This window comes from Poromitra crassiceps (assembly GCF_964638095.1).
Source record: "Poromitra crassiceps genome assembly, chromosome: 7".
NCBI classification, from domain to species: domain Eukaryota; kingdom Metazoa; phylum Chordata; class Actinopteri; order Beryciformes; family Melamphaidae; genus Poromitra; species Poromitra crassiceps.
In genome coordinates, this window is record NC_139628.1 from 8,576,901 (window position 1) to 8,595,008 (window position 18,108).

The window sequence follows — 18,108 nt, forward strand, 5'->3', positions numbered from 1 at the left end:
TCTGCCATTTTATAGTGGATAATGTTGGTTCTTACAGTTGTATATTTCCTGTGATTTTACCAGGGAGCAACGATGGCGACGGATAAAGAGAAGCTCTTGCAAACGCTGGAGGATTTGAAAGAGGCAGAGTTTGAGAAGTTCAAGTGGTTCCTGCAGCAGGCTGACAGCCTGGGAGGCTTCCCAAAAATCCCAATAAGCCGACTGGAGAAGGCAAACAGGCTGGACACAGTGGATGAGATGGAGCGGACCTACAGCGAAAACATGCTGGTGGTGACCGAGAAGGTTTTAATGAAGATCAACAGGAAGGATCTAATGCAGAGTTAAGTCATGGGAAGATAAAAAAAGGGGACATTTGAAAAAAGATAGAACTCATCTAAACGTATGTCTTATATAAAGTGCATGCTATCATTGTATCCACTTTTGTTGACCTACATCCAGACAATATATGTGAAGAGAGACAGGCAGCCTTGTGATAGTATGTGTTCATTGTATTGTATTTGTGTTGATGTAATTTATATGGATTTAATAGACAGTTGGTAAATTCTCACTTTAGTCACCTTGTACATGGTGCATCATCACTTTATCCATAAGCCCAGTAAAGAACCTCAGGGGTATCAGGGCTTTCATACAATCACTACCAATGTGTGTATTGTCTGAAAGGTTTTCCCCAAAGTAGTTTACATACATGCACATAACAAACAGCAAATGAGAAGTGCAGCTAGCTGCTTGGTTAACATATACGTTTTTGGTGCAACCAGAGCTTTATGGGGATCAGCACAGTGTGGAATCCGATTGGTTGCATGCAAGTCCTGGTTGAGTAATAATAACCGACTCAACAACAGCTACCTTATACCTTACACCAGTCAAGACCTGTTGCCAACCCAGCAGTAATGAGCTGAATAGAGTCCATTGAGTTGCAAATGTGTAACTTATCAGTAAATGATTGCATTACTCTTTACTCATTGATTTACTCTGTTGTTTATTCATTTAGAAACGTCTGCAGAGTGTCAACGTCAACACAAATGGAATATGAAGGAGAACTTTCAGTATGTGTTTGATGGGATTGCTAAAGCAGGAAACCCAACACTTGTGAATCAGAATTACACAGAGCTTGACATGACAGTGGGAGAGAGTGGAGGTGTCAATGATGAACATGAGATCACACAGATTGAAGCAGCATCCAGAAGCCAGAGACCAGAAACACTAATCAAATGTCAAGACATATTTAAACCCTTACCTGGAAGAGATAAACCAACCAAGACAGTGATGACACAGGGAGTGGCTGGCATTGGGAAAACAGTCTTAACAAAGAAGTTTACTCTGGACTGGGCTGAAGACAAAGCCAACCAGGATATAGAGTTCACATTTCCATTCACTTTCCGAGAGCTGAACCTGCAGAAAGATAGAGTGTGCAGCTTGGTGGAACTTATTCATCGCTTCTTTCCTGACACCAAAGAAGCAGGAATCTGCAGGTTTGACAAGTTTAACGTTGCGTTAATCTTTGATGGTCTGGATGAGTGTCGACTTCCTCTAGACTTCCAGAACAATGAGATCCTGACTGATGTTACGGAGTCAGCGTCACTGGACGTGCTGCTGACAAACCTCATCAGGGGGAAACTGCTTCCCAAAGCTCGCATATGGATGACCACCCGACCTGCAGCAGCCTATCAGATCCCTTCTGAGTACATTGACGTGGTGACAGAGGTGAGAGGCTTCAATGACCTACAAAAGGAGGAGTACTTCAGGAAGAGATTCAGAGATGAGGAGCAGGCCAACATCATCATCTTCCACATCAAGACTTCACGAACCCTCCACATCATGTGCCACATCCCCGTCTTCTGCTACATGATTGCTAATGTTCTGGAGTCTGTGTTGAAAACCAGTAACAGAGAAGACCTGCCCAAGACCCTGACTGAGATGTACATCCACTTCCTGGTGATTCAGACCAAACGGCAGAACGTCAAGTTTCATGGGAGAACTGAAACAGATTCACAGTGGACGCCAGAGAATAAGGAGATGATTCTCTATCTGGGAAAACTGGCTTTTGAGCAGCTGGAGAAAGGCAACCTGATCTTCTATGAAGAAGACCTGAAAGAGTGTGGCTTTGATATCACAGCAGCTTCACAGTACTCAGGAGTGTTCACCCAGATCTTTAAAGAGGAGCGTGGTGGGTATGGGGACAGAGTGTTCTGCTTTGTCCATCTGAGCCTTCAGGAGTTTCTGGCTGCTGTTCATGTCCTCGTCTCATTCATCAACTCTGGTGTCAATCTGCTGTCAGAACCACAATCAAAATCCTCGTGGTCTCTGAAGGTAGGAGTCACATCTAAACTAAATGTCCTCTACCAGAGTGCTGTGGACAAGGCCTTACAGAGTCCAAATGGACACCTAGACTTGTTCCTGCGCTTCCTCCTGGGTCTTTCACTGCAGACCAATCAGAATCTCCTACGAGGCCTGCTGAAAAAGACAGGAAGTAGCTCACAGACCAATCAGAAAACAGTCCAGTACATCAAGGAGAAGATAAAGAAGAATCTGTCTCCAGAGAGAAGCATCAATCTGTTCCACTGTCTGAATGAGCTCAATGACCATTCTCTAGTGGAGGAGATCCAACAGTACCTGAGATCAGGAAGTCTCTCCACAGGAAAACTCTCCCCTGCTCATTGGTCGGCTCTGGTCTTTATCTTACTGTCATCTGAAGAAGACCTGGATGTGTTTGACCTGAAGAAATACTCTGCTTCCGAGGAGGCTCTTCTTAGGCTGCTGCCAGTGGTCAAAGCCTCCAATAAATCTGTGTAAGTGCCTAGAAAACCAAATAGATTCATTCAGATATATTGCACCTTATTCATGCAGAATAAAACATGTTTTCAAAGTTCTTGTTTGTCTTCTAATGCTCCTTCAGGCTGAGTGGCTGTAATCTGTCAGAGAGAAGCTGTGAAGCTCTGGCCTCAGTTCTCAGCTCGCAGTCCTCTAGTCTGAGAGAGCTGGACCTGAGTAACAATGACCTGCAAGATTCAGGAATGAAGCTGCTCTCTGCTGGACTGCAGAGTCCACACTGTAGACTGGAGGTTCTGAGGTCAGATCCATTTACTTTCTTTTTTTTCAATTTAATTGATGTCTCCAAAGTAAGGTCTGTTCTGACCTGAACATGAGTTGTAAGCGAGAGAGGGAGGCCTGGCTAACTCCAACATCAAGAGCATTACAGTAATCAAGTCTGCTTGAAATAAAAGCATGAATGAGCTTTTCAAGGTCCCAGAAAGATTAAAAAGGGCTTGACCTTAGATAAAAGCCTCAACTGGAAGAAGCTAGATTTCAGGACAGAGTTAATCAGTTTGTCAAGTTTAAAATCACTGTCCATTTTCACACCCAGGTTGGTTACAGTGAGGACAAATGGTCCTAATGGGCCCAAGTCCATGTGAAGGGAACCACTGGGACCAAACATCAGCACTTCAGTTTTACTGTCATTGAAATTGAAAAGGTTTAAGGCCATCAATGCTTTGATGTCGTTTAGACAGTTCAACAAAGGGTTCATGGAGTTGCATCCATGCATTCCAGGGGCAGGTAAATTTGTGTGTCGTCCGCGTAGCAGTGGAACAAGATGCCGTACTTCCTGTATGAATGGACCGGAGGGGAAGTAAATAGAGAGCGAAGAGGATTGGCCCAAGAATTGAACCCTGGGGCACCCCACAGGGGAGGGGTGCTGAGGAGGACTCAGAGTCACCAAGGCTGACAGAAGACAAGTAGGACCTGAACCACTCCAGGGCAGTGCCTTTGATGCCGACACAGTGCTCCAGGCGGGACCCTGTGTCGAATGCAGCTCTGAGGTCTAAAAGCATAAGAATGGCAGAGTCCCCAGATTCAGTTGCTAAAAAAAGATAATTAAAAACTTATAAAAGTGCAGTTTCGGTGCTGTGAAGGGCTTTAAAACCAGACTGGAATACCTCAAGAATGCCATGAGAATCTAAAAAAGATTGTACTTGTGTGAGTACAACTTTCTCTAAATTCTCTGAAAGAAATCTCAACATTTAGCATTGTTTTGTAGCTTATGTGAATTACTTTCCATGAAGATACTTCACTATTTCCTCTACTTGCAGCATCAGTTGCTGAAACCAGAAATAGCAGAAATGATTTCAAAGATTCTGTCAGAAAAGTGGAAAAGTCAAACTGAACCAAATTAAGCCACAGAGCTGATGACTTGCTCAACTATTTTCATTTGAGACAGTACAATTGTGCTTGCTGTGTGTGTGTGTGTGTGTGTGTGTGTGTGTGTGTGTGTGTGTGTGTGTGTGTGTGTGTGCGCGTGCGTGCATGTGTGTGTATGTGTGTATGCGTGTGTGTGTGTGTGTGTGTGTGTGTGTGTGCGTTCGTGCGCGCACATGTGTGTGTGTGTGTGTGTGTGTGTGTGTGTGTCTGTGTAGGCTGTCAGGCTGTCTGCTCACAGAGGAAGGCTGTGCCTCTCTGGCCTCAGCTCTGAGCTCCAACCCCTCCTATCTGCGAGAGCTGGACCTGAGCTACAATCATCCAGGAGCCTCAGGAGTGAAGCTGCTCTCTGCTGGAATGGAGGATCCACACTGGAGACTGGACTCTCTCAGGTATGGAGAGGCAACATCTGCTAGAAGGCTGAGAGTCACAGACATTTTCTCTGACACAGTGGAGACTGGAATCTCTCAGCAATGGAGAGACAATGGGCTCTATTCTCCCCCTGGCCTTAAAGTGGCCTTAGGAATAGGCCAGAATGGGTGTTTCGGCCTTAAATACCAGCCTAAAGCGATCTTCCCAACGGGCGTTAATTTTGCGGTTAACGCTTTTCAAAACCAGGCCTTATTAACACCGGGGATGCACCCACGGCGTTATCCTCTTTTGCGGACATGTCTTTCCAAACTCAACTCTCAGTTGTGTCTACATGCTCGTCTGATACAGACTTCTCCCTCTCTCTCTCTTTCACTCACTTGCACTCTCTATCTCACTCACTCTCTCCCTCTCACTCTCAATCATTCTCTCTGCTGCTATCTCACTCTCTCTCTCCCCTCTCTCTCTCACTCCCTCTCTCCCTCTCTCTCTCTGTCTCTCACTCGCTCTCCCCCTCTCTCACTCTCTCTTTCACATCTTTGCCAGTCATCTTCTCTTCCCCTCCTGACTTACATGATCTTTGCTTCTAGGGCTTTTCTGACCGGACTGGAGTCGCTCCGCGGATCGGAGGTTGGAAGGGAAGAATGTGATTGGTTTACTGGAGATCACCAATCCAACACTTCTTGGCATTCTGGCTTTTAGCATCAAGGAAAAATTAGGGAATGCGCGTGACCACGCCCACTAATAGCTCTGCGTCCAGCCATAAATGCAAATTTAAGGCCAGGGGGGAAATAGAGCCCAACGTCTGTTAAGGCTGAGAGTTACACACATTTTCTGTGTCACACTGGAGACTGCAGCCAGTGGCAACAATTTGGATATGGGCCGTTGTCATTTTATTAATTTTTTAAATGTATTTTAGTCCTTACCCCTCTCCCTCAAGAGGCCGTGCCTTTTGCCAGGTCACCATTGTAAATACGAATTTGTTCTTAATGACTTACCTGGTTAAATAAAAGGTTAAAAAAATGAAAAAAGCATGGAATCTCTCAGGTATGGAGAGACAGCGTCTGCTAGAAGGCTGAGTAAGACACATTTTCTGTCATACTATAAGCTCAGGAATGATGATTATTGTTTGTTTATCAAATATATTATATTGATCAGACTTTATGTAAATGTTCCCACAGTGTGGACCATGGTGGAGTGCAGATGTTGAAACCAGGTCTGAGGAAGTGTAAGTGTGTGTTTAATTCCCCCAAAATGAAAACATGAAATTCCTATTTAAATAGAAAGGTCAAGTATGTGTCATATATTTATTAAAATCCTACTGTGAACAAAGATGGCTAAAAAATGTTTCTTCATGAAACTGAAGAACTGAAGATCTGTTAAATTAACAAATAATAAACACAACAGACCCTGGCCACACACATTTTAACTATTTATTTATGTCCACATGTAAGAAAATGGTACAAGGACACAAATAGTGGTGGTGCAGTAGAGTACATTCACAAAATGGACCAGTGGCATATAGGTCTTCACAATTCAGAACATAATACTCAGTTCTTGGGGATGCTATTTAGAAGGGGGGTGGGGATGGGGGGGGGGGGGGGGTCACTGGAGTGATTTGGAGTGCTCTGAAATAAAAAGCTGTGACCATTCTCTGATCAAAATATATTTTTCTTTGACAATCCTCAAGTGATTGGAAAAATATGATGATGAAAACAATGTTCACTCAAAATTAGGTAGAGCACATAAACAACTCGACTTGCACTATGAGATAAGAAAGACCACATCTGGCCATGAAATAAAATATGAAGTTATAGCCGCAAGCGGTAATACCAAGGGTTCAAGCCTTGAACAAATGCTTAAGAAAGAAGAAAAGCACTCGGAAGAATAAGAATAAGAATAATGAACATAACAATAGGGTTTCCAGCCCCAAAGGGCACTGATGCACTGACACGGAGGGACCCAGACTTAACGCCCTTGGTGCATGGTGCACGCCTGTCAGTCTGGCGAGAGGCGCGCCAGCATGGCCCGAGAGTCCAGGTCGAGCCCCAGGAAGGATGCAACCTGCGCTGGGACGAGGCAACTCCTGCCAGTTCACTAAAAACCCCAGGGTCTGCAGGTGATCTGTCACCGCCCTGGTATGCTCCACAGCGCGGACCCTCGAGTCCGCCACTGAGAGCATCGTCGAGATCGAGGAAGACGCAAATCCCACTCAAGCGGAGGGGAGCCAGGGCTGTCTCCACGCACACATTGAAGGTCCGTGGGCTCAAGGACATGCCAAACGGCAGGATGCAGAACTCGTAAGCTTTTCCCAGGAAGGAGATCCTCAGGCATTTCCTGTGCCTCCGAACCACGGGGACATGGAAGAACGCATCTTTCAGATCCATGGAAGTAAGAAATCCTGCGGCTTCAACGAATTGAAAGGCGGGGAAGGGAAAGCATTAGGAATGGGAACCTCCCTCAGCGCCAAGCTCCAGAATCGGACGCAAGGAACCGTCCTTCTTGGGTACGGCAAGGTACCTGTGATAGAAACCCCAAGTGCTCCTCCGCCTTGGGGACCGAGCGCATCGCCCCCTTAGCGAGCAGCGTGGTTGGGGGGAGAATTCGGGGGGAGCAGGGTGTGAGAGGCTGCGCCCACCTGTCACACGGCTAGCTCCGCAAATGCTAGGCATGCCAGAGGAAAGTCCTTCATGCAAACTCCGACTATAGACGCGTCCAGGGGACGCGCCAGGTCGGGCTGGTCCTCTTTTGAGCCAGAGAGCGAAGACGGGTGTCGTACGCCATTGACTGCGGGCTCGCAATGCCACTCGGCGGCCTGAACCGCTGTGGAACACCCTGGAGGCCGCACATAGATCCCATGAAGGCTCCCAGCCAAAGTCGGGCCCTGGGCCCCAACGATGGTGAGCCGGTGTCCGGAGGTGTGGTCTACAGGAGAGCTCCCGACCGATGACAGGAGCACGGTGCCGTCCATGGTGGGCTTGTCCTGGGCGCTACAAACCGAGGCCCGGCCGTGGCCATGGGCCAAGGTGAGCTGGGCGTCTTGCGCTGGCAGGGGCGCCCCAACGAAGGGGGCAAAATTTACCATTTACCGAGGGAATGGGACCCAAGGAGAGCTCCTAACTGAACTCGGGCCCTGGACACCTAGGACGGTGGGCGTGTCCCTAGAGCTACAAGCCGAAGGCTGGCACAGAGCCCAGACCTTGGCGAGCTGACCGGTGGGCTTGACCTGGGTGCTGCAAACAGAGGCCAGGCCGTGGCCATGGACCAAGGTGCGCTGGGTCCCCTGCCAGGTTCCTTGCACTTGCAGGGGGCGGCCCAATGAAGGGAATGGGACCCAAGGAGAGCTCCCAACTGAACCCGGGCCCTGGGCACCGAGGACGGTGGGCTTGTCCTTAGAGCTACAAGCCGAAGCCTGGCACTGAGCTAGAGAGCTGCGTGGGCATGAAATCTCGGCCCGTGACATGCAGACCCGTGCCCGATCCGGCCCGGATGAGTTATGAAATTAATTGGCCCGAGCCCGTTGCGAGGCCCGAAGCCAATATTACGATATAATGACACATCTCTCTCCCTCTCTGTTCCGTGTGCTGCGTCGCCGCGTGGCCGTCCTGCAGCCTCTCTCTGTCTGTCTCTCTATTTGACTCTGTCTGTTCGGGAGCTGTCCACTCGCTGTACACGGACGGACACAGCACACATGGCTTATTTCTCTCTCTCTGTTCGGGACACACATGACACACGTGTGTGTGTTTGAATTAATTGAAATGCTGCTGTTAATCTTATTTTTTTCACTTGCCTTTTTGAGAATGAAGCAGTCATTATTATTGTTGTCATTCATTGTGTTCTTAATTATCTCACTTATGTGTGTGTGTGTGTGTGTGTGTGTGGTGTGTGTGTGTGTGTGTGTGTGTGTGTGTGTGTGAGAGAGAGAGAGAGAGAGAGAGAGAGAGAGAGAGAGAGAGAGTGTGTGTGTTTGAAGTAGGCCTACATTTGCTGAAATACAGTTCTTAATGTTATTTTGTTTGAGTTTGCTAGTTCTAGTGCTGCCCCTTTGTACATTGTGGCTGTGGCTGACAAAAGTTAACAATAAATTATGTTATTAGGAATAAGCGTGCCTCCTGCGTAAACTGTGCAGCTGAATAGACTGTATTTTAACGTCGGTTATATGGGGGTACTTGGAGAGCCAACTAATTTCTCAGGGGGTACATGGTGTAAAAAGGTTGAGAACCACTGGTCTAATTTGTTTCAGTTTAGGGTTCCTTGACATGAAAAAATGTGAGAACAGTATGAGTGTGATAGTATTTGAAAAAGTAATAGTATGTCACAGAATTGCTGCATTAAATGTTTTATAGTACAGTATTTTCAATAAGAAATTACTGCAAGAGATCAACAACAATCTACACGATAGCTGCTCATTAAGTTGTATCAAAATAAACTTTATAAACCGAAAAAGACACAGATCAAAAACACCTTAAAGGTCCATTCCGTCAATACTCACTCTTACTGACGCCGGTGGCCGTTAGAGTAACTGCAGGCAGCGTGTGAACGAGCTGACGCGCGGGCACCATACTCACACGTGCACAAGCAGTTGCCTGGCAACAGCAGAGCTGTTGGTTGCTTTGTAACGTTAACTCATAAAAGTCACTTGAAAACGGCAACCTGGACAATTTATCGGTCAGATCAGCCTCGAGATGCCCAGGAAGGATTCTGGATGAATTAGGGGACATTATTGTGGCATGTTTGGCCGTGTTTTGGCTTGCGTTGGCTGCGGGGAAGTGGATACTCACGTTAGCACAAGCCAGGAAATAGCCTGCTCCCCCTGTATGTACGGTACCGTGTAATGCCTGGAGTTGACCAAACTGAACAGTCAATCAATGTACCGTAAGCATAACAGACAGTAGGCTAACGTTAGGCATATTTCCGACTGTGAGATTCATTATCAACACAAGACAGTGGGGCTGGTGGTAATTTCTATAAATATAGCTAAATCTATTAGTTAGCCGCGTATAGCATCAAGCTAACGTTATGGTTATAATAGGCACTCACCACCGCAGCTAACTGCAGTCAAACAATAATGTTCCATGACCATAAGCATAACGGTAGTAACGTTAGGGTTGCATTAATTCACACAAGACGGTAATGTTAGCAGAGTTTCTGACCAGGTGGTCAGATACTTGTACTACGGAGTGACAATAAAAATCTTGAATCTTGAAAACCCATTAGCAAGCAGCTAACGTTATCTGGTCAAAACCACATTACAGTAGTTACAAGCAGCAAGTTCCCTTCATGAACCGAAAACACAGTCCTGACTCTAGTTTCCCCCCGATGTCGGTCACATTGCTGCTGTCTGGCCAGACGGGCTTCATTAGATAAATATTTATTTATTTAGTGTGGACTTTTTCTGGAGTCTGTGTTGTTGTTTCCTTTTGCTAGCAGCTAGCGACGAACGTAACGTTAAAAGCTACTTTAGCCATTTCCTGTTAGCCGTCTAGGACAAGAGGCAAGCTCATGAACGCGCGCAGACGTCACATCCTCTAGCTGTGGCGGGAAATGCTAACCCCTTCGAAACTGAGGTATTTCCATGTATCTTCTGAACGACTGGTCGGAGAGAAACGCCCCTGGTCGCCATTTTTAAGTTATGTCAAGGCGCATTCACTCATTGCCAATAAAAAACACTTTGTGCACATTTATTTCTCGCCAGAACCGACGGAATGGGCCTTTAACGCACACTGCAACATCTGGGTACGTCTCCAACTTACAGTAGATGATAATCAGCTGTGATTGGTCTATTTGCACAACTTCAATCAGCTGTTTCTCAGTAGCAATGAAAAGATACAAGACATATGGCGCTCTATCATCGCAAAGGCGGTAATTTTGCATTAAGGCCCGTTTTGTGCCAGAATAGCGCTGTGTGCAGCACTGTTTTGGGGCGTGTTGCCCCGCTGCGCTCTGCATCAACTCGGCACAAACGTCCAGATTGGGCGTGTTTAAACCCAAGTGTGATCATGTCCACCCCCGTTAAAAGCCACAGCGTCACGTCTGTGACAGCAGCTTCCTTCTCGCTGAGCAAGCAGAGGGAGGGAGTGAGAGAAAGAAAGAGGGCGAGAGAGAAAAGAGAGATGGGGAGAGCGAGAGATGGGAAGAGAGAGAGAGGGAGAGAATTGGAGGATGAACAAGTTCAGATTCAATATACATTATATAAACCATTATAAACTAATACAAAATGGTGATAACAAAAATTGGTGCTGATGGAACGATATTCCATTTGAAACACATCAAAGGGCTGCCCCACAGTTACGCAGTGAATATCTCCCAAAGTAGTTTTGTTCATATACAGAGGTCTGCAGAGTTGGGGGGAGGTGGCGTTGCCTTTTCCCGCGGTGTGCCGCTTTGATGAAAACAATTAGGCTGCAGTAATATTTATTAGACGCTAGGTGGCAGCATATCACCTGAATCTGCTGAATCACCTGAGAAACGACACACTGTGTGACCACAACACGGTTAAAATGGCAGAGTGGCGCTGTCCACTATTTCTGTTCATTGACTCAACAGGAAGTGCCTGGAGTGAACCAAAGAAGAAGAAGGCTGTCTAACGTTAATACCGGTAAATAAATAAATAAATAAATAAATAATAGTATGTTATGCCACGCAGCGCTGTGGAAATAGGCTACAGTGTGTACTCATCCATCAAATTTGTAACACAACAGTGAAGGTAAGACATCATTTCTGCTTATGGTAGTAGCCTAACAGAAATAAGATGATGTATGGGCTTGTTATTATTATCTCCGCCAGGAGATTATGAGATTGTCGCCTACAGCAGGCCTGTGTTAGCTAACGTTAGCATCATACGCTAACATTAGGGAGTTTGCTAAGGCTTGCCATGCCACCGTTAGATAACTGCAACTGAATGTGTAACGTTAACAGTGATTAACCCCATGGTACCGCTAATCGTTTCCTCAAGGAACATGGTTCTGTGCTGTTGGTAGGCTATTTGGTAGCCTATCTGATGCCTGTAGTCTGCTTATGGAGGGTAGTAGCCATAAAGTGAAGTGGCTGAACATGGCTAATGGGAGCTAAATCTAAGTCCCGTGTAAACCATAATATCTGTGTCGTTTTAACTTTGATTGCATTTTTTTCCCACCAGATTAAAGAAAACATTTAGGCCTATGTGATATTGACTGATGCGCGGTCATGCATCATGGTGTAGCTACAGTAACGCTAATCAATCTACAGTAGATAGCTCTGTTTTGGACTGGAGCTGCATATGGAGCTAGCTTGTCGTCTGAGCCATGCTGTTTTTCAATCAGGGAATTAAGAAAACTAACGCGCACATTACATTAAAAAAACACATCAGTCAACATCACACAGGGTCTTTTCTTTAATCTGGTGGCAGCATTTTTCAGTAAAACGTGAAACGACGACAGATAATGGTTTATAGTGGGACTTAACATAGGTTCCATAAAGATCAGGTTGTTTGTAAACAAACTGCTTCGGTTGCTAACAGAAAGAAGATGATGTATGGGCTTGTTATTATTTTGTAGGTAGTAATAATAATAATAATTTAATTTCTTTTTCAGTAAATCACAGCATCGTACAGCTCCATGTTCAACTGAGCAGAAGCAGCTGAGTCAGACAGCATGACATGATTGCTACAGACATCCATCAAGAACCTACTTCATGAACATGACGGAGGAAAAGTATGAAGACCTCAAATTCAAGTTGCCATTCTTGTCATCAGCTCAATCCATTCCTTAAAACCACATGGGCTCAATGGAGAGAATTTTCATGGAAGAACCTTATCAGATTTTTTTATTACTCCAATAAGAAAATATTTACAGAACGATAGACCAGAATCCGGTAATTGCTGGAGAAAATGCAATAATTCAATGGCTGATCACTATCACATATTTTGGAAATGCCCAGCAATCCAAGATTACTGGTTAAAAATAATCTCAGAGATCAAATTAATACTGGGTTTTGAATAGCTGAAAGTGAAGCCAGAAAGGCACCTTTTCAAGTATTTTCAACTTAGAAGTTTTATTTTGACACGACTTAACAATTCTGTACAACAACCTCCTATGTCCACACTAGAAATATTAAGTAGAAAGTCAGGTTGCAAGCACACTCGAAAATATTTAAAAACTCACTGGGTGCAGGGCAAGCACGAGATATGAACAAGAGAAAAGCCAGCACTCCAAATGTCTTTTTGTTGATTTATTTCCTCATGTACCTGGGCAGCAGCAACGAACGTTTCAGTCAAAGACCAACGCTGAGGAAGGCCCATGTGTATTTTCACATTGAATGTATTATATATTATACATGCATGTCTCATTCCATTTTTTCTCTCTATTTTTCGCTCTATTCTTCTCTCTCTCTCTGAAGCTGATTGGAACAAGTAACCGAACAACATAACTTAACACAAAGCTAACTATTAAAAAACTAAGAATTGATCTGTAACACCCATCATGATGACCTGAATGTTTTTTTGTTTTTTTTTGTGAGTTTGCATTTGTAAAACTGTCACTCATGTGGAGAAATGTTGGAAAATGATGCACTCTGTTCTAAAACAAAAACCTTAAAAATAAAGTTACAAAAAAACACATGGGCTACATTATTTCCAGTGTCAATATTACACCCTGTTGTGGCCAACCAGCCTCTTCTGTTCAATAAAATCATGTTTCACTGATGGAATGCCATGCAGATTAGTCACCGTTTGTTCAAATTGTCCTACTGTAGCGGCCTATATATCTTATTGTTAGGCTATTTTACTTATATGGGAAACAGGGGAAATCCAGTTTGTGTATAGAAAACGCGTCACGTTGAAAACCTGTTCTAAAACAAAAACCTTCTCAGTGTCTGCAGGGTGGCAGGGTGAATTAGCAAAACAAAGGACTGGGGGGAAGGGCATTGCTATTCACAATGTTCAAAGCAGCTATCAGCAGCTATCAGCTATCGGCAGCTATCAGCTATCGGCAGCAGAGAGAAGGATCTAGCACTCAAAAAATGTCCTTTGAGGGTTTTATTCCTGTTTCAAACACTGCAACAACGTACGCGTTTCAGCAAGAATAGACTGTTAATTAACAGCATACATATTAACAGAGGTTATGTGTAATGTACAGTGGCTGCAATTTAATTTAGCAGCAGTACCTGTTTTATATTTCATTCATTCACACTGTTGAGCCTTTCTTTAAGCTCAGTGATATGATATTGCAGTGTTTCAGATCAAATGATTGCCTTCTGTTCTGTCAATGAGTATTGTTTGTTTCAACTTTTATTCTTGAAAATGCTCTCGTCTGGTCCCAGCACGGCAAGTAGGCTACAGTACAGTAGCTTGGAGGGTGGAGCACTTTGTCTCACTGAAGGCTCGTCAGCAAGGGAGGGTTGTCCTGAAAAACAACAACAAAATAATATATGTGATTAGGGTTGCGAGGGTGCGATGTCAACCAAATAGCCATTGCGGTGGTATTTATGAATTCATTAATTGGTTTATGAAGTAGCTGCGATAGGCTACTGTTTGGCTGCGACGCTGCACGTTCACAAACTGACAGCTGATCTCTGCATGAGAGACACCACTGGATAGGCTACTAATAAGTACAGTCAAGCGGCTGAACTAAGCACTATATCACTCCCAGTAATATTGATAGGCCAAAACAAATAACGTTAACGATACAGATCCTGACCAACAACGTGTGTGTTGCTGGCAGAAAACAGGGAGAATTACTGGCGGATAACGTTAGTTATCGTGTGGCTTTGAACCTAACGCTATTGGAGAGAGATAAACACAGCAGCAGCATGGATGTAATGGAAGCGACTTCATGCAAATAGGCGAGTTGAATTCACAGTTGAAGACCTGTTCATTACTCACATTGGGTTTAAAACAGGAAAGAATGTGAAAAACATTTTCCACAACACAAATTACTTCTGCTGAATCTGCTAGTCCGCCTCCCCAGTCTGAACTGCACTGACACTGTAGGCTACTTAGGGCGCGCTTGTTCAACAACGCTTGCACCTCCCACGAGCGTTACGTTGAGTGGAATTGGCCTTTTTTACGATTAAATCTGCAAATTTGTAATTCAAACAGGTAATTAATCACGATGGTCCGATGAGGAAGGCTCAGAGGTCCGCCTCCCCTCCGCTATACTGCTTCTCTAACATACTTGGGTGCGTTCGTTTAATGCCGCCCGCACGTCCCCCTCGCGTCACGTTGACCAGTTTGCCTTTTTTATTATTCAATCTGCAATGCAAAGCATTTTGGTAAAGAAACCGCGTGCAATGTTGTTATGGTCAAACTTCCCCCACTTCACTATATCATGCAGTATTTGCGAGGGGTTTATATACACCCCATGGCTGTATGTGTAAAAAGTTATAGCTTTCTGGGAAATATGCAAACAGCTGGTGTTTGAACATTAACCTTAACATGAATTGAAACTCACTCACCTTGAATTATTGTAACGTTACAAGTCACTCTGTCTTTGAGGTGCTTCAAAGATGGAAATGTTTGGAACGAACGCACAGGTGACTTCCGCCTGTAGAGACTGCTCACACGTGCCACCTGGCGGCTCTTTTGCGCACTGCAGCTGCTGGTGAAGAAAAATACTCCGGGAAGCCGCGGCAGGCCACGGGAGGCCACGGGAGGCCGCTGCAACGCCGCAGCGTTGGGCCCTCCCAGTTCTGCAGACCACTGTAGGCCAGGGGTGGGCAATTATTTTTAATGGGGGGCCACATGAGAAACCCAGATTGTTGCCGGGGGGGCGAACAAATATTGTCATGCCGTAACCCATGGGATGGACAACTTTGATGATAGAGAGGACCACAAAAAAATATCCTCGCTACCAGAGGGCCAGATTTTGCTGAGGGCTGGGGGCCGAACGGCGGCGGGGGGAAAAATTTGGGGAATTTGAAGCCAGGTTTAGAGGAATAACTAATTTTAAATTAACAGTAGTGTGATGTCATTATTCAGTCTTAACGACCAATATTTGATGCCAGTTGCCCTGGTCTGATATAGGCTATAACATACACATGTAAAAAAATATGTGTTTCTTTAATAGCGTAGGGATGTGTGAGAATTTAATTCTAGCCTATTTCAATAGCTATATTAAAGTGATTGTGCGCTGCTGACGATAGGATAATGCCATCTATCCCCACATTTTCGTGCTGAAACGCCTGCTTTGGCATGTAGCACGCCTATGCCCAGTACAATTGTAACAGGCATGCGCTTGTGCCCGCCCCCAATTTGCATTGCACCAGCGTTAAACGAGCGCAAACGCTAAATTACCACTTTTTGATAAGATAGGGCCCTCAGTGTTGTCTATATAGCCTAGCTTTATAATACATTAAACCATTGTGTAATCATCATGCATGGGAGAAAATAATTTCTTTTATTTTCTTATTTCTCTTTAGACAGTCATCCCGTAACCCCCAAATAATAATCCTGGCTTGAAAATAATCTTGCGACCCCCTGGGGGGTCCAGACCTCCAGGTTGAGAACCACTGGTTTAAATTACTTTAAATCTTTATGCTGCCAAAGATGTGTCTGTTTATTCACACACACACACACACACACACACACACGCACGCACATGCACGCACACACACACACTCTCTCTCTCTCTCTCACACACACGCACACACACACACACACTCTCTCTCTCACACACACACACACACACACACACACACACACACACACACACACACACACCAGAGCTGCCAAGTTTCACCAACAGTTTGGAGTGAGACTTGGGGGGAAGGGACCTTCACCAGCCACAAAGAATGTGGAGGTTTGAAGGTAGATTTAGCAAAGAATTTCATTTTAAATTAACAGGACACTGTTGTGATTCATTATTGATCTTAACCATCAATATTTACTCATTTCCTTATGACTTCCTTATGATTATCATTGATTTCAAACACATGACCAGCCCTACTTTTGGTTTAGCCCCCCTGGACAAACATGCACCAGCGCCCCCGGAGGTCCATCTACACAATAACATGATTTATTTAAACAACCAACAAGAAGAATATGTGACTAAGATCTATTCAGATAGAATCATGATTCACAATCTAACAGCCATGACGTCAGGGTTTCAATGTTGGATGTCTTTTAATGAGGCTATAAGTTAATAGCCTGTTTGCCTCCTTTGAGGTTTCCACCTGTGACAGTTTGTATTATTACAAGTGTCACACACAGGTTTATTGTTTAAATCATGTCAAAATAAAACAGTAGGTTATCTATCATGTTGGTTATTATCTGTCAGCTGGTTCAATGCGCCAAAACTGAGTCTTCACTGCCAAATAATGATGAATAAACAAGAGGTTTTCTACACTGACTGACTTCCAGTCCTACAGCGACGTTCCTATTCTAATGACACTCATTCATTTCCTCTCAGTATGAAGCAGCTGCAAGCCGTCTCGTGCTCCCCTGCGCCGCGTGCACAGCTCCGCTCTGCTCTCGCGCGTCATATTTCCTTCTGTGAGGAACTCAAATATAACAGAGATCACATGACTGTTTCCTACTGATTACAGGCCCGGTTCTACGGGGGTGCAAGAGCACGCATTGCACCCTTATTTTAATTGTCTGCATGCTCAGTTGAAAAGAGTGGTAATTTTTTTTTCTCTTTTTTATACATGCGGCAGCTGCACACTTACTGTTTAAACTTGAATTATAATTGTTGTTTTTCTTTGTTCTTTGATGTGAATTTATGGCTTTTTGGCACCTACATGTAACCTTTTAAGGTTGAGATAATTGTATTATCATTATATGGTCCAAATATTTCAGTAAATCACTTGAAACACTTGAAATATTCTTGCTTGGGTGGTATCATTCTACTTGAAATTATGGTAAAATGCATTATTTTTAGTAAAATAACATGTCAAATTCGGCCGGGCATCTGCACCCCTTCCATTTTTAGCATAACATACCTGACTAGATCATAAATCAATGAAACATATTGACACATAGAAAGCATGTAAATGCTCACAGAAACACAGGGTTAAAACAGAGCTGCCCGTCAACAAACAAACACAAAGCATCAGTGAAGCACCAACGAGACAAAAAAAACAGCAACATCATTCATGAGTGAATAAAACCTAAAATCCACTGTGATTCGAGCGCGTACCAAAGCCTTAAACAATGGCAGCAACTCCCCACCAACATTTTTCTAATTGATTTTTCCGGCTTTTGTAAATTGACAATTTGGCCTGTCCCACTACTAAGTTCAACAGCTCCCACTTGATTGCATTTGCCCTTTTATAACCAGCACCAAAAATAAAATCAGTTTCACTCCAACAAACACATATTGACAAACACATATTCAAGATTCAAGATTCAAGATTCAAGATTTTTATTGTCACTCCATGGTACAAGTACCACGTGTGAAATTCTTGTGCAGTGGACTCCGTTTACGACATAGTACAAATAGGCAACAAGCAATAAGTAATAGGCAATAAGAAATAGGCATCAATAAGCAATAAGACAGCAATAAGGCAATACGAAATAGGCATCTATAAGCAATAAGACAAGTCGGTGGCTTATACGACAGTGGCATATTC

At 44.3% G+C, this 18,108-nt stretch overlaps 1 protein-coding gene across 3 annotated transcripts in view; it reads left to right on the forward strand.

Annotated features, from left to right (window-relative positions):
- The window catches only part of LOC310780164 (NLR family CARD domain-containing protein 3-like), a 57,674-nt gene that overhangs the window by 30,196 nt on the left and 9,370 nt on the right, over positions 1-18,108 (forward strand). For all 3 annotated transcript variants that reach the window (XM_083640731.1, XM_083640732.1, XM_083640730.1), the window contains 5 exons: positions 64-319; positions 992-2,789; positions 2,897-3,070; positions 4,413-4,586; positions 5,745-5,791. In XM_083640731.1, the coding sequence (XP_083496857.1) occupies positions 73-319; positions 992-2,789; positions 2,897-3,070; positions 4,413-4,586; positions 5,745-5,791 (2,440 nt within the window). In that variant the 5' untranslated portion in view covers positions 64-72. The remainder of the gene's footprint in view (positions 1-63; positions 320-991; positions 2,790-2,896; positions 3,071-4,412; positions 4,587-5,744; positions 5,792-18,108) is intronic.